Raw genomic sequence first — 21,811 nt, 5'->3', positions numbered from 1 at the left:
TGGAATCAATCTCCAGGGATAAGCACAGCAGTGCCCAATATTCCTCAGATTTTTACAATACTTAACTGAGATGCTTCACAAGGGCCTGTCCTTTTCTTCCACAAAAATCCATGCCTCAGCCATTTCAGCTCATTACAACACAGAACCTCCCCTCTTCTCTCATCCTCTGCTAAAAGCAGCATCTCAGAGGGGCCAAAAACGTAAGACCACCCAGGAGAGCTCCAACCCCTGCCTGGGACCTCAGTTTTGTATTGGAAAAACCCACTCTCCCTCCTTTCGAGCCAGCTGCTACTGCAGACTTAAAATTTCTCTCCTGGAAAACAGCTTTCCTTTTAACAGTCACTTCAACTAGAAGGATTTCCGAATTACAGGCTCTTATGGCAGTGGAGCCTTTCATCATTTTTCATGCGGACAGGGTGTCTCTCAGGACCAATCCATCATTCATGCCTAAGGTGGTATCCAGTGTGGCTCTTAATCAGTCCATTAATTTGCCAACTTTCTTTCCCAATCCACAAAACAAGGGGGAGCGGATTCTGAATTCCTTGGATGTACACAGACAACTTAGATTTTACTTAAACAGGACAAAATCACAAAGAAAATCTGAACAACTACTGGTGGCATTTGCTGTAGGGGCAGAGGGAAAGGCTATTTCAAAGCAAACTATTTCCAAATGGATAAGCCATTCTGTTCGTTTCTGCTGTATGCACCATGGAAAAACTATCCCCAGGGGATCAGATCCCATTCCACCTGAGCTGCATCTATTTCTACAGCCTTTCTCAGAGGTGTTCCTACCAGGGACATTCTAGAAGCTGCTACCTGGAGCTCAGTTCATACGTTCACCAAACATTACCATTTACCTTTTTTCCTCTAAATCCAGAGCTGGCTTTGCCACTGCTGTCCTGCAGGGCCTTATCGCTGGTCCTAATGCTATATAATTCCCTCCACCCAACCATAGCTTTGGAAATCTACCCAAATGTAATAACTGCAACAGTGAAACACAAAGAACATAATACAGATGTTCATCGTGTTACGCTGCTGCAGTCATTACACGGGTTATCCTGCCGTCAGGCGGTTCCCCAGTCGGCCTGAGTTCCAAAGTCTTGGTCCGGCGTCTGTTGCTGTTGCCTCTTCCCTGACGTCAGTGTGACGGGGGGGGGGGGGGATATAAGATGCAGCCGACACCATTTTCTTCAGTCTTTCTTGCTGCGCGGTGCCCGAAGCAGAAGCAGTTCACAAGTGCCGGTCGGCCGACTCCTGAGATTTTCATTCCGAATCCAGAACCAAAGTCTTCTAAAAAAGCTAAGTACCCCGTTGGGGAAACTTTTTCTTGCCTCAGACCGATGTCAGTAAATGTTAATAACTGCATTTCTTGTGGGAAGCAAATACCTCATAAGGATTTCCACTCCTATTGTATTCCATGCCTAGGCCCAGACCACGACGTCACTGGTTGTCGGTTTTGTGCTAGGTTTAACAAGCGCACTATTAAACATCGGTTTGATTTTGCCCGACATTATTTTGGCAGAAAATTCAATTACACCATGCCGTCGGAACTTCCGATGACCGGAATACATAAAAAGGACAAGGACAGGCATCCGAGGCCCAAAACTGACGACGAGGCCTCTTCTAGGCCGGTCGCCGGTTCTCCAGTTTTCAGCGAGGTGCCTACGCAGCCCCTGATGACCGCTACCACAGACCGCCTCCGACTCCCATGTGGAGCTGGCTGGGCCTTCGGATGCACCTGGTATTCAGATTACTGAACTTAACCCTTCAGAGGGAACCGAAGTAGCTGAGCAATCCACAGCTTCAGGGTGTTTTCAGACCTACCCAGTTAACCATTAAATCCTCTGTTATGTCCAAGCCTCCCTTAAAAGCAAAGAAACAGACACAGCCATCTCCAGGGCAGGCTTCCATGCCTAAGAAACAAATGCTAAAAATGGCCGAAGACCTAATCACCCTGATCAGAGGGTCCCATCCCCCTCCTGATAAAAGGCCCAGACAAGATGCAGACTATGAATCTTCCGACCAGGTGTCCATTTCTTCAGACTTATCCTCAGACCTAGGATATTCCTTACCACCTTATGAGGATTCTGATGCTGAGGAATCAATTCCATCAGCCTCTCCACCTGAGGACTACTCCTTTGGGGAGACCTTCTTGGAGGTATATTTTTGTGTTTTTAATTTTATTTGCTCCCCATTTGGGGGGGCACCTGACATCTGGGGCAAGAAAAACTGATGTAATGGCATCGGCTGCATGTTTTGTACCCCTGACGACCTGACGTCATGGAAGAAGGGACAGCAACCGACGCAGGACCCAAGACATTCAGGCCAACTAAGGGCAACCTGCCAGCAGATTACCCAAATGTAATGACTGCAACAGTGAATACACTGTAACATCTACATTTATGGTAAGTGTACACAACTGTACTTTCTCAGTAGCTGCTAATTACTTACAGATCTGTTTAAAAGGTTTTGGTACTTATGCATTCTGTCCTGCATGATAATGTCCTGCCTGTCTAAAGAAATGTGTCAGTATCCTGTTGGCTTTTTTGTCCTCTGTGTTTATCTGGAGTGGTTGTGCTAGTAATTAAACTGATGCGTTTGGAGGATTTTGGTATGCATTACTTTTTTCCTGCCAGGCATCTCTATTTTGGAAGTAATTTTCATGTCAGCTTAGGCAGAGACTGTGTCAGTGCGATGTCCATAAGAGTAATCTTATTCAGAAAGTATTTTACTTGATCCATTCACTTATTTTATGTAAAATCCACAGTTTCTTTGCATTTTAATTTTATGAAGCTGCTTAACATGACGTTAGTAGTGTTGTATCCTTAAAGTAAAACACGTTAATAAACATTTGATTGGTAATAGAGTATTTATATCTTGCAAATAAATTCTGGAGATATACAAACATGTAAGTTTGTTTGCTTATCAGTGAAATATTACATGTTACAGCTGTCTCCTCCTCAAATGCATTTTAATAATTTCTTCTTCAGATGAATCAGACGGACCACTGGTTAGTCAGAATCTTGAAGACCATGACAGCAGCACGGTAGTAGAAGAAAATGAAGAGGAGCAACGAGGTACTGTTATATTCCGATAAATTATATACTACTGTAACAAAGTTGGCAGGCACACACATCTCGCCTTTGTTGTCATTTTTTTTCCAAAAGTGCATTTTAAGGACTTCAGTAATAAACCTTTTTAAGCCAGTAAGCTGGTTACTGAATTTCTCTTCTAATATGGTGTGTGTGTGTGTGTGTGTGTGTGTGTGTGTGTGTGTGTGTGTGTGTGTGTGTGTGTGTGTGTGTGTGTGTGTGTGTGTGTGTGTGTGTGTGTGTGTGTCTGTCTGCAGAGCAGATTTAGTTGAAAACATTAAAGATGACACACATAAGCTCTTGCTACCTTTAATCCATTGAATTCCAAGAAATATATCTTTCACATAGAAAATCACTTTGAATTCCTAGCATATGTGTGAATCAGCATATTATTTTTTTTTCTCCTTCAGTGTTCATGCCTTCTTTGACTCAAAATAAAAAGAAAAGAAGGATGGAACATTTTGTCTGAGTTTTATATGCTGAAACTGTACTGTTTGTTTCCTAGATACAGGTGAAAATCTACTCAAAATTCCTGTTTATGAAAATGTGTGTCAGATATGAGATGTGTAATGTTTAATCCCTGTGAGCAGAGTACAGTGATTAGCATATTACGTTGTATATACAAAAGTTTTAGAGCATTCATTTGAAATACAGAGCTTGTGGATGTTAGCTGTGCATCCCCTGTATCTTTTGTTATTTATTAAGCTGTCTGACATTACATGGTGTAAATGAGTGGTGAAATATGTATTAGAACTGAAGGACTTTGTACAGAACAGAAGTATGGTTGCCGTCCAGAGGCTCTGATTGGAAGTACAGGAGTGTAGTTCTGAGTAGTAATACAGCTCAGCTTCTACCACCTGCCATTCTTGCACTTCAAGAAAATTTTGTGAAAAAAGTGATAACTGTGGCTCCAGAAACATGATTTTTCTTCACAGTAGTGGATTAGGTGAAAATTCTGAAAAAGCATACTGTGCTGCATTCTTGCACATTGCTAATACCAGACCTTTAAGGTGTTTCTAATTTGTATTACTCTTTAAGAAAGCTGTGGTGGTGCAGCAGTAGCATTGTTGCTTCACAGCAAGAGGGTCTCCCGTTTGATTCTCGGCTGGAGCGCCTTCTGTGTGGAGTCTGCATGTCCTCCCTGTGGTCAAGTGGCGTTCGAAAGACATGCATGAATGGGCGTGCCTTCGTTGAAGGTTGGGCATTGGGCTGGCACCGTAAAAATATACTGCCAATCATTAGCGGACCGGAGTTCCGCTGTGGCAACCCCTAACCGGGAAAAGCCGTAAGAAGAAGATGATTACTCTTCAAGAAGAAAAGGACAACATAGTAGCTCTTGGAAAACATTTGTATAACAATTGTTAGCCAGCAGAATAGCAGTGACAGACTGTGAAGTTGGCTCTGTGAATGGAATTATTTGTGGTATAAGAAATGATGAATCAAGGGGTAGAGATGTATGAGAAACAGAATTAACTTTGACAGGAGGTCTGGGTTTGTGTAGAGCAAGTGAAACTATTAGAGCAGAGTTAAAATTAACTGATGCAATGAAAGTATATAAAATTAAATGATAGAAGGTAGGATATATTGAAAAAGCAATGGGAATGAAAAAGCAAAGTGATAATGACAATTCAAAGTGGAGTCTAGAGTGATTTACTCACTTTTTAAGTACAAGTGCGATTTAGTTGTCGACTGTTCTCATGATACGAATGGTTGCCTTGCATGTAATTACTTTTTCAGAATCTATGCTATAGGTTCATAGGTTCATACTAGGCTATCTGCCCTAGGGCATTTATAAGCCTAGCCAGAGTGTGTTTGGCTTTCGCCACCCATTTTAAATTAATTTTGCTGTGCCCTTTTCGAGAGTTAGTATATACTTGTCTAACAGTGACACAGAAGTGAAGTGATACGATGTAAACCTCTCCCCTCCCCTCCCACTCATCAGATTCCTCTTGAAGAGGGTCAGAGTGGGGACTACCTAACCTGGACTGGGATTTTTATTTTTTATTCCTCTGAAGTGAAGGGTTATGAATCCAGTCCTCCAGCATGTCCAGCATGTCCTATTTATTTCAGTGCAGTTTTCTCAGTCGGCCTGACTTTCGATGGGATTTTTTTCTTTTGTGGCATGTGTCCATTTTATTCTGTTGGACATGGCTTTTTTATATGTCTGCACATGCGCCTGCTGGCAAGGCGGTATGCCACTGAGTAGGCATACATTTCTTTAACCGGACGGCATTTTGTTTCTTTGAGCTGATGTACCCCTTTGTGTACTTTTAGGAGTCTCTTGTCTGCCAAAGGGCATTGTACCAAAAGGCATCCCAAAAGGGGGCTTTGTATCAATTATGGGGAGCTGATGATGGATGAGTACTGAGAGATCCGATGACCTAGAGATATGAATGTGAATCCCTTTATGATTAGGTGGGCTATATTTTCTAACTTCTAACCACGGGTGCCGCGGTCCTAATCAAATGAATTTTTGCCATCAAGTTGGGTTACCTAATTCTAATTACTTTGATCACCACCATGTGGTAATTTTACACCCATGTTTTAATTTGGGATGACTATACACTTTTGGGGTTTAGCTTCTACTTTTGGGGTTTGACTTGAGTTGTGTGCTTTTATGAAGGGCCCTTTTGGAGGGAGGAGGTTTTCGAGTGTGCTTGTGTTTTGGGCAGTCAGTTATGAGTGGTCTGTTGCAGTCATCTGCGAACTCCCACAATACCGTGCTAATGGCGGAAATATATAAAGAAATAAGGACGAGAGAGGGAGGTCCCCTGACTGGGATGCTACTTGGAGTGGGTTTGGAGTCGACACAGGTTTACTCCCATCAGCACCATGTGGGTTCTGTCCTTGAACCAGTTTGCAACCCATCTAGTGACATAGGGGTTAACATTTAGCTTTGTGAGTGAATTTATAAGACCGTGTGGGTATTAAAGTGAGAAAGGCTTTGTGCGGGCCATTCGAGGCTGTCCAGGTCACTGTAGACCACCTTCCCCTAAACTCCAGGCCTTGGTGGCTGTTGAAAAAGAAATATTTATCTGCTAGGTATCCAGGATCTGCCTAACAAAGCCAAGCTGGAGTATGATGTCCAGTGATGATTGTCCCCCATATGCATTATTTATGGGGTCCGTAGAGGGTCCCATATTAGCTTTGCAGACCAAGAGTGGCAGGCTTGTAGGCGATAGTTTCCAGGATCCGTTGAGGCACCACCTTTGTGGACGTATCCTGTAGTAAGGCTGAGATTGAACAGTAGTTTAAAAAAGGCATTTTGATAAAACATATAGAAGCAGAAATAAGCATGTTCAAACAAATGGAGGATTAAATGTACTTTGGGCCCTGGGTGCTTTTCAGACCTTGCCCCCCATACACACACTTATATGCGTTTTTTTTTTTCCACGTAACATAAATGTGTATGTCCTTTTAGATTTACCTTCTTGATTATTTTAAATTACAAAAGACCATTCAAACTGCTGTCATTTTTATACACCGGTGTCAGAACCAAGTATATCTATTTGATTGTATATACCTTAATTATCTGATCGTGATAAACAGTAAGTACTCAGAATTGCTTTATGCAAATGCACATTAGTCCTGGAAAGCCAGACTTATTAACATGGTCATGACAGTATGGTTGACCATTAATTATAGCTGCCCATGTTTACTGTGTTCATTTCTATTGCATTACTTTTGGTGAGAATAAGTACACAAGAACACAACAGTTAATTTCTTTTAAGTTTGTTTCACACAAATGCAAAGTAGCCCAAGTGTTTCAGCTTTTTTTTTACATACATGCATACTAGTCCTGCAAAGCCAGCCTGTTTATACTGCGCAAACAATAGGACAAGTTAGTTACTTCCACAGACAGCACCCAACCCAACTTGACAGTTAAAACCTCTTTTCTGTGTAGTCACCTCTTCTGATTATGACAAAATAATACATATCAGTTTCAGACAAGAATCTGGATCATAGTAAAACATAATGAGGAACAGTCTATCAAAATTGGGGCAGATTTTAAATATTAATGATAAACACACAGAAAGTTGCTAAAATTGGTTTTTGCATTAGCAAGCATTTTCTGAAGCATATGAAGTCTGAAATTAAAATGTCTGACATGTTTGGAAGACTGCAATCCGTATGTAATTTCAACTTTTTTCAAATAGTAGCCACAAGTATTTCAACATATTTTATACAAGTGCACATTAGTCTTGCAAAGCCAGGGAGTTAACTAATTAAGCGACAACAGAGTATCCACAAATAGACCCCACCTCCTCTCACAGGTTGTAGCTACTTTACTGTGTACATTTCATCTGTCAATGATCATGCTGAAGAAGGAAAAAAAATACGCTCAGCTTCTTAGCACAAGAATTAGGGACAGTTGAGAGTTACATGATTTCAACTTGGTTTCATAGCTAAAAGTTGTCGAAATTATTTCACACCACACCTCAAATACATGCTACACTACACTAGTATTGCAAAATGGGTACAGTTAACTGAGAAAGCACTTTCATCCAAACATGGCCCCCACCTTCCTTGCTCAGCAATGAATGTCATTTTGCTTTGCCATCTGACTGGGGGGAAAAAGAAAAAAAGACACCTCTCAAAAGCTTAGCGCAAGAATGAAGAGCAAAACCAAAAAGGAAACCACCCCAAAAATAGGAACAGATTTTAACTGTTGAGTTGTATATACTTAAATCTGATGTCAATTTTCATTCATTCTTCAACAAGTGGTTTTAAGTCCGACCCTGCTGCTTTTTACAGCTTGCGGATACTGAAAACTCTCAAGCTCCTCCCTTACCCTCAATGCCATAGTCCCCTACCATACCTCAGATCTCATTTGCTGCCTTTGCATACAGGTGTGGTCACTGTTGTCTCTCGAGCTTTGCTGTTAGCTTGAGTAAAATGCAGTATGTAAATTCCTCTTCCCCTTCCTACACTTTTTAGTGTAAATTAATATTACCTTCGTTGGTACTTTCCTTCCTATTTTCTATACCCTCGCAGTAACTCCTTCAGTTGCCATTATTGGTAAATTTTCACTTTCTTTCAAAAAAAAAAACTCTTTCATTTTTCTTGTCAGAGTTTTTTTCCCCAAAATAGCTGAAAAAATCATCAGGGTTTAAAAAATGTAATTGCCAAACCACATAAACAAACGGGAACAAAGCTGGAACACCACTGGCAGGACAAAACTTACACGTTCTGGTACCTCGGCTTCTTGCCTTCTGTTGGAATATTTTTTCATTACAAGTATGTCCTTATATATACTTGTTCAACTTTCAATTAATCAACATCATTTCATTAAATAATTAAACAATTATATTGCCACTAAACCAGTTGATATTCATTCCCTTCAAAGAGATTAATACATGTGATTTAAAGATACATACATTAAGTCCATATTATGCTGATTTTCAGTAAAAAAATAATAAGCATGCTAAATACATTTTATCATTGTTAATCCTTTTTAAATTATTTTTAAATACTTTTTAAATACTATTATGACACAATATTAATTAGTTCCATATATTACAAAATTTAAAGTGAAATGTGCTTAGATAAATCGCCAACATTCAATGAGGTACTTCTGAGAACAAAGTGCACTTATTATTTCTTCATTCAGCATTGGCTAATAGCCATAACTATGTGAAAGTAAAAATAAAACACTTCTTCGTAGCAAATTCATACATACATAATAATTTACTTCCCCATTATGCATTTCTTTTATCTCACAATCACCTGTATAAATCAGTCTATAACTATGTGCATGTTTATTATTTCTACCCATAATCACTTTAATTCATCTTAGAAAATTCTTGCAATATCACGTCATACTAGTTCCAATTTTCACTCAATTTCATTCATGATTACTAATAGCCATAACTGTGATGTGCTGTTTTTTGAAATTGTAGTGATTTTAAATATTCAAATTATTTTCTAAATTCATTCCCCAAGGACATAATGTATGAAAGTTAATGATTATTGTACTCTCTAACAATTTAATTTTTTTTTTGAAATTCCCATCACTAACCACCGGGCATGCCAAAATACTAATAAAATAAACTTTTGTCCAAACCCTAATGTTTAGACCAAAAATGCATGGCGATGGGACTCTCAGGCTTCTGTCTTCTCACATTCCTCAGATGCTCCATGATGCGTACTTTGGCCTTCCTGGTGGTTTGACCAGTATACCATAAAATTGGATCACAGTGACAGCCTGTTATGTAAACCACTCCACAGCTGTCACAATTATAATATTCTCTGGCCCTATACAACTTGCTATTGATCTTTTTGCCATCTAAATTTTTCGCACGATTACATATAGAACATCTTCCACAGCAGTAGTCCCAACAGTTTTATCCAAACTATTTGATTTTAAGCCCTTTCTATTTAACGGCTCTTTCAGATTAGTATACCTGCTGTAAGAGAATACTATATGATTAGGAAACAAAAAGCCAATGGAATTGTCCTCCGTTTCACAGGCTTGTCTGACAATTTTCTCCAAAGTGGAAGAAAAAGTATCTAGTGACAAAATACAATTTCTCATCTTCAGTTTGGATGTACAGTTTAAAAAATGTAATGCCTCTGGCCATAAAATTCCTCTGTCAGATGCACATGATTTGCGTGTGTGCTGTTTAGGCCAGGCTCATTTGAATGCATTTGAGAGATCATAAGGCCTTTAATCCTCGGGCATTAGTAGATCATAAAAGCAAACTTGTATTAAAAGGATTACTTCCTACAACTTTTTCTGAGTCAATATCTAGGGCTTATTTCCCCAAGAAAGCAGAGAAAAAAGATACCAAGAAGCATCCTTTGGGCCCTTCCGGATCTTCTGTTATGAGCTCTGCTCATACTATGGGACCACCTACTAAGTATCTAAATGCTAGATCTACATTGTAAGATTTGACAAAACTGATCAGAAGATGCTTCTGTGGACCCCATATACCTCCTCTCTGGATCCAGTACCCTCCTGCCTTCCATCACCTTTTAGAGAGATGTCTCCATTCCAGGACTGCTTCAGTTGCTGCTGCTTCTCATTCATCCAAAAGTCTGACTGAAGCAGATGTGGATAGAATGATTTGGAAATTCTTCTCAGCACAAATTCAGATAGGAGTTCTCCCGGCTCTGACCCCATTGGGCCTTGGAAACCTTTACTAGTACTACTTCACCTATTTTAGTTCCTTTTCCAATCTGACCTTTGGTTTCAGAGCATTTGGATCCAAGAATCTTGGTGTTGTCCATGTAGGATCCAAAGACCGTTGTATTTTCCACTCTGATACCATCTCTTAGAGGACTGGCTCCTAGTGAGTTGAAACCGGATGACTCTTGGAGCCGTAGCGTCATTGCCGGATCTGAGGTTTTGGAGTTTACTCCAGAGTTGTCTGAGCATTTCTGCCACTCAGAGCCTCAGCATCGGACAGCTTGGCTCTAATTTCTACCACGGGTGGACTGTCTTCGGCCTCTTTCTGTCAGGGGCACTCTGCTTTTGATTTAGCGGAGAGAGTTTTCTCTGCTCCCAGAAGGAAAAACAATCCCCTCCCTCCTCGGATCGTTCTTCCCAGTCTCATCTGTCATTGTGCCATGAGCCTCAACATTCTAATCCACAGGGACAGCCAGCCCAGAGTCTCAAAGTTACCCAGCAGGTATACTCATATCTTCTGGAACAAGAACATCCTTTAAAGAAAAGAAAGTGCAAGAGAAGGCACTTAGACTTTTCTCAAGAGTCTGTCACAGAAGATACCAATTTTGATGAGGGGGAAGGGTCCCCAAGATCACCCTCTGATTGACGTCTGCTTTGGAGATATTGTGGAGATATTCAAGCAAAGGGATGGTTTATCCACTGATAACATTTCCCAAGAAGAATCAGTATTTCTGGAAGCCTTTTGGTGCTGGCACATCAACCTCCTGGGTGACTCTGCCCACCAGTGAGCTCATTGATTTGATCTCTCTGCAGGCATAGAAGGAGCCTGACTTTCTAAGCAGATCCCTAAGAGACCAGAAAGTATCATAGGTAGGTACTAGGCTACTGGCCCTAGGGCCTATATAAGCCTAGCCAAAAAGGTACCCTGGCTTTCGCCACCCAAGAAAATTATTTTCCTGTGCCCCTGTCAAGCAAAGCCACAGAAGTGATCCCCGGGGTTAATTTCCTATTTCCCATCCAATCAAGATTTTTCTTGAAGAGTGCTAATGAGGAGCTCTGACATAGATAGATAGGCTGTTCCAGAGTATGGGAAGTCTCTGGGACAGGAATCTATCCCTCCAGCATGTTCTGTTTATTGTGGTGACAAGGTTTAGGCCCCTAGAGTGTGTAGCTCAGAGGGATTGGGATTTCTTTAAGTGGAGCATGTCCAACAGCTCTGGGTTTGACATAGCTTTGTATGTTAGGCAGAGATCGCCTCTGAGTAGGCCAGTAATCCTCTTTGTGTGATATTTCTGCGACCTTTCCAGTTGTTGTAGATGTCTTGTGAGGTACATACCAAAAGGGGCGTTGTACTCTATAATGGGTTTGAGTAATGAGTAGAGGGGAACAATGATCTCTTTTTTTTTTTCTGGATGTGAAACCTTTTGTGATGAGGTGTGCCACGTAGAAGGATTTCCTGTCCACTGTGGCAATGTGATTATCAAAGGAGAGACTACTGTCTACATGTGTCCCAAGTTCTCTTATCACACTTTGTGTTAAGTAGAGTAGCGCCTATGTGGTAGTTCATGGGTACAGAGTTTTTACCAAAGGGGATGACAATGCCCTTTTTGGCGTTGAGCTTGAGGCCATGGCTTTGATACCAGGCATCTGTCTCAGTGAGGCCCTTTTGTAGGATGCCCACATTGTTAGGAGTTTCGATTATGGCTCCTAGTTTGCAGTCATCTGCGAACTTAGTTAGCCAAAGACCTTCTGTGTTAGCCTGTACTTCAGAGAAGTAGATACCAAACAGGAGAGGACCCAGGACTGAACCATGTGGTACTCCACTTGTCACTGGTCTGAAGTCGGATTTGGAGTCTGCTACTTGCACAGTTTGGGTTCTGTCAGTAAGCCAGTTGGCAACCCATCTTGTGACATAGGGATTTATGCCTAGTTTAGTGTGTTTATGTATAATTCCAGAGTGGGGGGTGGTGTTGAAAGCCTTGGCGAGATCTAGATAGGCTGTGTGAACCACCTTACCCTCATCTATGGTTTTGGTGACTGCTTCAAAGAAGTCTGTAAGGTTTAGGAGACATGAACTGCCTTAACTGTGTGGGGTCCATAGTTTGGAGATTACCAATGTCTTTGTTTATGAGTTCCATGATGATAAGTTCCATGGCCTTGCAGACCAGGCTCGTCAGGCTAATGGGGTAGTAGTTCTCTGGGGCTGTCGTGGCTCCCCCTTTGTGGAGTGGGATAACCGTCACAATGTGCCATTCAATGGGCACAAAGCCTGAAGTGAGGCTATGATTGAATATGGTACTTAGGTGGTGTGCCAGTTCATTCTGTAGTTTATGTAGAATGCAGCCTGGGATTTTGTCGGGTCCTGTGGATGCTGTGTTATTGGCTTTGGAGAGTGGGGTTTTTACCTGTGCAGCCATAATTACAGGAACTTTGCATTCTTCCGGTATATAGATGGGCCCTTTAGGGGGTGAGAGGGGGGTAAAGTTAGCACTGAACCTGTCTGCCAGGATGTTGGCAATATCAGTTGGGTCTGTATATTTAGTGCCATTGTGCTGTAACTCAGAGCAGATCTGAGTGTTGCCATTTAGATTCTTGACGTAGCTATAGAATGCTTTGTGGTTGTCTTTAGAATCAGTGGCGTTTTTGTTTTCATAACTAGCTTTGGAGGATTGTATGAGGGATCTCAGCTTCTTACTGAGACTGACCAGGGAGTTCCTTCAGTCATGGGATTTTACTCTTTTTTTTGCAACAGTTTCTTTCTTCTGTTGTAGAGTTTGTTTATGGCAGAAGACCACCAGATTGGCTTCCTTTTTTTGGAGAATAGCATCTTGGTTCTGTTAGGGATAGCACGATTTACGCACTCGTGTAAGTGCTTATAAAGTGTATTTGTGTAGGATTCAGCAGTCGTACCTCGATTGTCCATCTGCATGGGTGCCGTAAAGTTTGCCACTTCTGTCTTAAGCATGAAGTTGCCTTTGGAGAAATTTTTTACGGTTGTTTCCCTAATGGGGGGTGGGGCGGGATGTGGATGTCTAGGGTGATTAGCTTGTGGTCGGATCTGACCAACTAGGAATTGATCTCTGGTGCGGAACACTGGTCGCCCATGTTGGTAATGACAAGGTCTAGGATATTGCTTCCCCTGGTGGGGGTATGGATAAGTTGATCCAAGGCGTTGGAATTTTTGAATTCCAGAAAACGTTGATCAAAGAGAGTTGGCACATGATTAGATTTCCCAGTTAATGGTGGAGTAGTTGAAATCACCCATTATTAGGGTGTTGAATTGTACCCTAATATTTTCCAGTGTATCAAGAAAAGAGGAGTGGGAATCCTGGGGCATGGTGGGGGATCTGTAGCAAGCTACAATTTGGATTGTGGTCTTGCCCAGAGTTAGTTGCACTTGGATAATCTCAGATGCATTATGCTGAGCAACTAGCTTGGAGGTGTGGACATCCTTAATGAATATGGACGCGCCTCTGCCTTTAGTGTTTCAGTCCGGGTTAGGTGGCTGAAAGGTGTGGTATGAATTACAGCCTGGTAATGTAGGGGTGCTCTCTCTGGAGCTTTGAACCAGGTCTCTGTCACTGCACAGATGTCGATGTTCTCCATTTTAAGGAGTGCATTGAGTAGCATTACCCTCAGATTTTGCTTGCTTGTACCTGTTACATTGGTGAATTTGTCATTTGAACCTTGCCTAAAAAAGGCACTATAGGGGTGGCAAGAGCCTTTGCCAGTATCCAGAGTCCCAAGGGTGATAGGTGCAGGCCATCTCTGGCAAAGCATTGTGGTCTGTCGATCATGTCATCCCAGGCAGACAGATACTGGATTCCCTTAAAATGACACAGAAGCTTAGCCAATTGTTGAAGTCAATCATTTTGCCCTTGTACTGTTGTATCATTCTGGGTGATGGCAGGATGCTACTCAAGGTTAGGGTCATACCTGCCTGGGCTGCAAGATCGGTGAGCTCCTCCATGTCTCTCTTCATGTAGTCCAGGGAGGTACGTCTCAGGTCATTCACACCAGCATGGACAATGAGTCATGTTTGTACTTGTTGAGTGACCTGAGTGTGTGCGTTATGTGGCGGATCCTGGCACCTGACAGGCAGCTGACAATATCTTTCTCCTTGTTTAGCCTGGTGAGTGGAACATCAGTGTGCCTGACTTTAGAGTCACCTGTGACTACAGTGCTGGGTATGTTATGGGCTGTAGTTGAGTGGCACACTGAGTTTGTGGGCTATGTGTCATTTGGGTTGTGTTGGGGGGGGGTGGAGGTTGCTTGCATTTCTGCTTTGGTGGTCTCGGTTGTTTGGGCAGATTTTTATTGAGAGCCTCTGTGAATGTAGGTGTGTGTTTTGTGCTTCTATGTGTATGTTTTGGTGGCGTAGGTTTTGAGGGACTACGTGATGATTGTGGTGAGGTGCAAGTGTTTACTTTCTCCTCTTGACCATCTAGTCCAGTCTTTGGTGAAGGGAGCTTTGCTTCCAGTTTGGCTATACAAGTGCATCTCTCACGGGTTGTAGTGTTGGGTGGTAGGAGGAGAGGGTTGTCTGTGTACGAGGCAATTGCTGCATTACCCCAAGATGCCCAGATTCATCAGGTAGACAGGAGAAAACACTGGGAGCTGACCTTTAAACATGCCCGAATAGGTGCTTATTTATTAAGTACTAAAAACTGTTTTCCCCTAAACAAGTAAGGAAAGTTGAGTGCTGTAGTAATTTGTAGCTTATTTAGTGCTTACAACGAGTTCTGAACAAGTGCTGAGCTCAAAGAAACAGATTTGAGTGCTAAAACTAAAAAGCTGGATAGTTCTAAGGGAAAATGTCCTGGCACTACCTAAAGGTAAGGAATTTTGAGTAAAGGAGTACCACTAGATGCCATAGCGGTAGCCACAAAAAAAGAACCCGCAGAGCAGAGTTCCTTTGTTCACCCCCCTAACAGGGAGTCTAGGTTGTTGGACAGATTTGGAAGCATGCATATGTTTTAGTGACAATTACATTTAGGTCACTGAATTACTTGGCACACTTAATCAGACATCCGAGCGATTTGATTAAGGAAGTCTCCAAATCCCTCTCTAGGACCATTACTTCTGCTTTTGAGCAGAGACCTCTATTGCCTCACAGTTAACTACCTACAGTCCATTTCAAATTTGTTCATGAGGCATATTTCACATGCAACTGAAGGTACCTCAAGGGCGGCAAGTTCAGGCATTTCCATTAGGAGACATGTCTGGATGTGCTTGTGTAATTTCAAGGAGCCCTTCAAGTCCTCCTTCGTCATTGCTCCCTTTGGAAGTTCTTTGTTTGGCCCCGTACTATCTGCCTGTGAGCAGGATAGTAAGATCCTGTCTGCAGTGGGCGTACGTTGTTTGACTCCTCAAAGAACCTTTTCTAGGAATCGGCAAGGTGGTCAAAAGATGTGACTCAAAAAAAAAAAAAAATGCCCATAGTCCTTTCCATAATCCATGTGGAGATTGTTTCCCCCAGGGTCAGAGGGGAGAGCTCTTAATGGAAAAAGCTGCCCATGCAGCAGAGGAGGCCTGCAAAGTCAAGGATCTAAGGACACTTTTTTTTTTTCCCTGACAGATCCTGCCAGCGCTCCTGAAAGGATTCCTGATTGTCCACCTCTGGAAGCAGTCGGGGGTTGTCTCTCCCTGTACCAGAGAACCTAGCTAGTCATTACAAAACATACATGGGTGTAGAGGATTATTTCCAGAGGTTATGTAATACTCCCCCATTTAATGATAAAATTCCAGAAGTTCCTCCCAGTCAGAGGAAAGAAGCAGCACATGAAATAAAAAAAGAAGAAAAAAGGCAAGCTACTAACCTTTCAAAACTCTCCCCTTTCTGGGACTGTTGCAGTTCATATGGTCAAAATGTGTGGTCTTGGTACATCAACAAAGGAGGAGGAACCAGATCTTACCCTGTGTTGAAAAGCTGTGAGTGTGTGGCAGTGGATGATCTCATCCAATCAATTTATTATAACAATGCATATTCCTGGGAAATCCAATGTGATGATAAGACAAGTTGAGCAAGTCCATTTTATTGCCTCACAAGTTGTCTCTGAACATGAAAGTTGCAGAAAAGATATTCTGCCAATGGGGCCAACCTTGCTGCAGTCTCTTTGCATCTCCCCTCAACAAGTGCGGCAGGTTCTTTGCCCTGATGTCAAGAATTACCGAGAGACTCATTCCTCTGCGATTGGTCCTCCCAAGACTCCTCTACACATACCCTCCAACTCCTCTAATCACCAGGTTTCTCCAGAAAGCATCTTATTAATGAGTATAGTTCTATTAAGCCCCATCTTAAATTAAAGCATATTTCAGGGCTTAAGTAATATAATTTTTAAGTTTTTATATTATTAGTTTTCTTATACTTACGCATACATTTTTATACATATTTTCTTTGTATACATGTTTAGTGTTATATATTTATTGTTACACATACATTTATATATTTATATTGTTAGTTTAGTGGCACAGTATCTAGCAGTAATTTTTATGTTATTTATGTAACTTTCATGTATTTATAGTAGGCATTTTAACAGTATAGGCTTTTTCTTAGCTATAGGGTGTATACCTTTAAGGATGATTAATTGCTTGTTAAATTGTTTAATTGGATAGATTGTGTGTATATATATATATATATATATATATATATATATATATATATATATATATATATATATATATATATATATGTATATATGGATTTTATGGTTGACTTCAACATTCTGAAGAAGTCCTATTGTGGACGAAACCTAGGTAAATGTTCGTTTTCATTTGTTGCTAATAAACCTGTGTTGGCCTGGACTCGTTTTCCTGATTTTTATTGTGGTTCGTTGTGGAGTTTGGTTCCTAGTCAGATTTTAAGCCTAAAGTTGACCACGTGGTTTCTCCACTGATAGCTGGACAACCCAGGCTCTCCTCTCCTGTATGTCACATTCTTTTGTCTTCTCATGAAGCTTCCACTAGGCAAATTTACAGAAGTAAATGGAAAAGATTTGTTTTGGGGCTTAACAAAGTGAGACTGACCCTTTTTCAGCACCAGTACCTAAAGTTTGAGTTTTAGCTCCTTGACTATTAAAGTACATCTAGCTGCCATTTCTACTTTTCATATAGGAGTAAACTGTTCCACCTTGGCTTCTTCAAAACTTTGTAAAGACTTTTTAAGGGAAACGTTTCTTCTTAGACCCACTTTAAAAATTCAACTCCACCATGGGATTTGAATTTCGTTTTTCAAGCTTTAACTTGGTTTCTGTTGGAGCCATCTGCAAAGTGTGAACTAAATTTTTTACCATGGAAAGTTATCTTTTTAGTAGCCATAACCTCTGCTAGAAGAGAATAAGAATTTCAAGCCATATCTTTTAAGCCCCCTTATTTAATTTTCCATAAAGCTAGGGTATCGTTATGAACAAGGCCTTCCTTCCTTTTAAAGTGGTGTCAGAGTCCAACATAATCAGTATATCAGTCTTCCAGTTTTCTTTCCAAATTTCGCAAACGAGAATACATGATGTTCATCGTGCATACAGCTGCAGTCATAACAGATGGGTTCTCCTGCCGTCAGGTGGGTCCTCGGTCAGCCGAATTCCAAAGTCTAGGTCCGGCGTCGGTTGTTGTCGCTTCTTCCCTGATGTCAGTGCGACAGGGGTATAAAGGAACCAGCCGACACCATTTTCTTCAGTCTTTCTTGCCGCGCGGTGCCCGAAGCAGAAGCAGTTCGCAAGTGCCGGTCGGCCAGCTCCTGAAATTACGAAATTTGGAAACCGAAGTCTTCTTAAAGCTAAGTACCCGTTGAAACTTTTCTAGCCTCAGACCGATGTCAGACAAAGTTAATAATTGTATTTCTTGTGGGAAGCAAATACCGCATAAGGATTTCCATTCCCTCTGTATACCTTGTTTAGGCCCAGACCACGACGTCTCAGTCTGTCGCTTTTGTGCTACATTCAACAATAGCACTATTAAGCGCCGGGCGGAGTTCTCCCAGCATTATTTTGGGAAAGCATTTAACTATACTATGTCGGCTACTCCGACTCGGTTTTGTCTAAAAACGCAAAGACAAGGACCGACACGAGGTCCGCAGCCTCTACCGACACCACGCCAAAGCCGACTACCGTGGTCCGGTTCTCAGTGAGGCGCCTCGCAGCCCCTGATTACCGGCGACACTTCTTTGACCGTGTCTCCTGTGCCCGAGGTCGCAGGCTCCTCTGCCCACACCCCGACTACAGATACCGAAGCCACTCTTGGCGTTGAAACTCAGAATGTGGACAGGTCCACCTCCACTCAAGGTGTCTTCAGACCTTCCTCTTCTTTCTCCATCAAGGCTTTCACAAAGTCTAAAGCAACCATGCACCCTAAGAGACCAGCTACACAGGGCCCATCTCCAGGCCCCATGCCTAAGAAACAGATGCTTAAAATGGCTGAGGATTTAATTACTCTAATCAGAGGCTCTCAGCCCCCACCGGACAAAAGGCCCAGAGTGGAGGAAGATTCCCCCTCCTCTGATCAGGGCTCCATTATTTCAGAGCACTCTGATGATGAGGAACATTCTTACTCCCCTTTTGAAGACTCTGATGCGGAGGAGTCCATCCCTTCTGTATCCCCCCCTGAGGATTACTCATTTGGGGAAACTTTGCATACCTTAAGGGAACACTTCCACTGGGAAGGCCAGGATTATTCAGATTCCAAGAAAAGGCTCAGGGAATTTCTCTTGTTACCTCAGCATAGGCCTCTGGCTATACCTCCTGTCTTGGACATCCTAGATGATGTTTACTCGGAGGCCTGCCTTAACCCGGACTCTTTACCTCCAGCTCCGGTTAAGCCTGACAGGTACTACAGGGTTCCTGACTCACACCAATTTCTTTACAAAAGCCATGCTGCTGACCCAGAAACCATCTCACAGGGCCCCAAGGGAGTTAAGGCCTCCATTGCAAAAAATCCATTGCCTTCCGAGAGAGATTCCAGATCCTTAGAAAGGTGGGGAAAAAAGGTATATACCTCGGCTACCTTATCCATGAGGGCCTTAAACTGTCAGTTTCATATGCTAAAATACCAACAGTTTTTGTTATCACAATTGAAGAGTAAAATGTCACAACCTGAACAACCAGACTTGAAGGAGTTGCAGGATTTGATGCATAGTGCAGAACAAGTGGGTAAGCATACCTTACAATGTGGTTTTGATGCTCTAGAGGCCTCATGTAGAGCTGCTGTTACAGGATCAGTCATACATAGGCATGCCTGGCTCAAGAAACAAGCCTTGCCTGATCATGTCAAAGCTAAATTACTAGACGCCCCTCTTCAAAAGGATGTACTATTTGGTGCTAATGCTGAGGAGGGATTAAGGAAAATGGAGGAAAAGGCTAAATCAATGCAAACTGTGAAAGAATTTCTACAGGTTCAAACCCCACGTTTTAGTAGAAATTGGCCTTCAAAAAACTGGTCCTTTCCTGCCACAGACAGACCCCAAAGAGGCAGATACAGGCGCCCGAGGGGCAGAGGACAATCCCAAGGCTCGTATAGTGGCAGACAATGGCAAGCTCCTACACAAAGAGGTGGTGAGGACAACTCGCAATCTTTCAGAAAGCAAACCCAATGACTTTTGCATGCCAACCAGGTTTCAAATGGCAGCCCCCTTAGGAGGAAAGCTGGCATTATTTTCAAAAAATTGGCATGTTGTCACAAAGGACAAATGGATCCTGGACATTATAAACAGAGGCTACAAATTCCATTTTCACACCCTTCCAAAAATGAGAGGCATGCCAAACCTGCCACACAATCAAAGGGCAGAGGCACAAAAGCAAATTACAGATCTCATAAACATGAAAGCTATTCAAGAGGTACCTACGCACGAACAAGATCAAGGTTTCTATTCCAGGCTATTTCTGGTGCCAAGGAAGGGAAAAGATTGGAGACCTATTTTGGATCTATCCATCCTAAACACATTTCTACTGCATGCATAATTCAAGATGCTCGCTCTACAGCAACTTCTTCCCATGCTGGGCAAGGAGTCTTGGCTGGTAACACTGGACCTCAAGGAGGCATACCTGCATGTCCCAATCAGACAGAATTGCAGAAGGTACCTCAGATTTCTTGCAGGTTCAACCCATTATCAATTCTCTGCATTGCCCTTTGGCTTATCTACTGCGCCCAGAGTATTCACGAAATGCCTGGCATCAGTAATTGCCTACTGCAGACTTCAAGGGATACAAATATATCCCTATTTGGACGACTGCCTGATCCAAGCGGACAGCAAGCACATTCTTCTGAAACATCTGGCTCATGTAATAATGTTATTGAAATCTCTGGGATACACAGTCAACAAAAAGAAATCAAGGCTAATACCCTCTCGGAAGATAATTTTCCTGGGTGCCAATTTGGACACAAACACCCAGATGGCCTACCTCACGCCAGAGAAGCAGGGGCAACTAATACAATACTTCAGAACACTAGCAAATTGCACCAGGCTAACTGCAAGGAAAATCCTGCAGGCTCTGGGATTCATGGCATCTTGCATCTTACTAATCCCATGTGCAAAGCTGCATATGAGGAAACTACAATGGTACCTAAAAAACGTATGGTCTCAACACAGCCACAGTTTGGAAACAATAATACCACTAATTCCATGTCTGCAAAAGGAATTTCTGTGGTGGGCTCAAGCATGTCAAACAAACACAGGTCTTCCATTCAGCAAGCCTCAAGCAAATCAAGTCATCACAACAGACGCCTCGGACTACGCCTGGGGGGCGGACATGACAGATCGGTGCATTCAGGGCAAATGGTCCCAAAAGAAAAGCACCTTCACATCAATCAAAAGAAATGCTAGCAGTAATAAATGCTATGAAAGCTTTCAAGGACCTTCTACAACCAGGTCAATTATTGATAAGAACGGACAACACCACAGTCATGTGGTACATAAACAAACAGGAGGAACACATTCTACCCCTATGCAGACTGGCCATGTCACTTTGGAACATGGCCATGGACTTACAAATGGAACTACAAGCACAGTACTTGCCAGGCAAGGAAAACACGCTGGCAGACAACCTAAGCAGGAATATGACAGATCCACACGAATGGAAATTGCATCCAAAAGTTTTTACAGAAATAATCCAAGAATGGGGAAGGCCAGACATAGATCTCTTTGCCTCCCACAAGAATCATCAATTGACAAAATTCTGCTCAAGGATCTTCCATCCAAAGGCCTGGAGAGTGGACTCTTTCTTTCAGTTGGACATCAATGACAGTTTATGCCTTCCCTCTTCCTCTGCTGCCCAAAGTTCTATTAAAGACCAAAGCAGACAGACCAAAGATGATTCTCATTGCTCCGGACTGGCCAAGGCAACACTGGTACCCACTCCTGAGGAGCCTGACGCATTCCCCACCATGGACCTTGCCTCTAATGCCTCTACTCAGCACAGTTTCAAAACTCTTCACAGCCAGCTAAAAACACTCAATCTAGCCGCATGGAAGATTCCTTAGCATCTCAACAGGCCCTACTCTTCCAAATACTACAATATTTGGCTGAACTGCTAAGCAGCGGACTTTCTTTCTCCTCCATCAAAATACATGCCTCAGCCATTTCTGCAGAATACAACACTGA

General features: G+C 42.3%; 1 protein-coding gene across 2 annotated transcripts in view; it reads left to right on the top strand.

The window, feature by feature from the left end:
- Nucleotides 1-21,811, top strand: part of LYAR (Ly1 antibody reactive) — a 458,582-nt gene that overhangs the window by 265,554 nt on the left and 171,217 nt on the right. For both annotated transcript variants that reach the window (XM_044062603.1, XM_044062604.1), the window contains exon 7: nt 2,991-3,077. In XM_044062603.1, coding sequence (XP_043918538.1) covers nt 2,991-3,077 — 87 coding nt within the window. The remainder of the gene's footprint in view (nt 1-2,990; nt 3,078-21,811) is intronic.

This window comes from Protopterus annectens, chromosome 2.part1 (genome assembly GCF_019279795.1).
Source record: "Protopterus annectens isolate FY-2018-M chromosome 2.part1, PAN1.0, whole genome shotgun sequence".
Taxonomy (NCBI): Eukaryota; Metazoa; Chordata; order Ceratodontiformes; family Protopteridae; genus Protopterus; species Protopterus annectens.
Note: the sequence above shows the minus strand (reverse complement) of the source record. Positions and strands in the feature narration are given on the sequence as shown.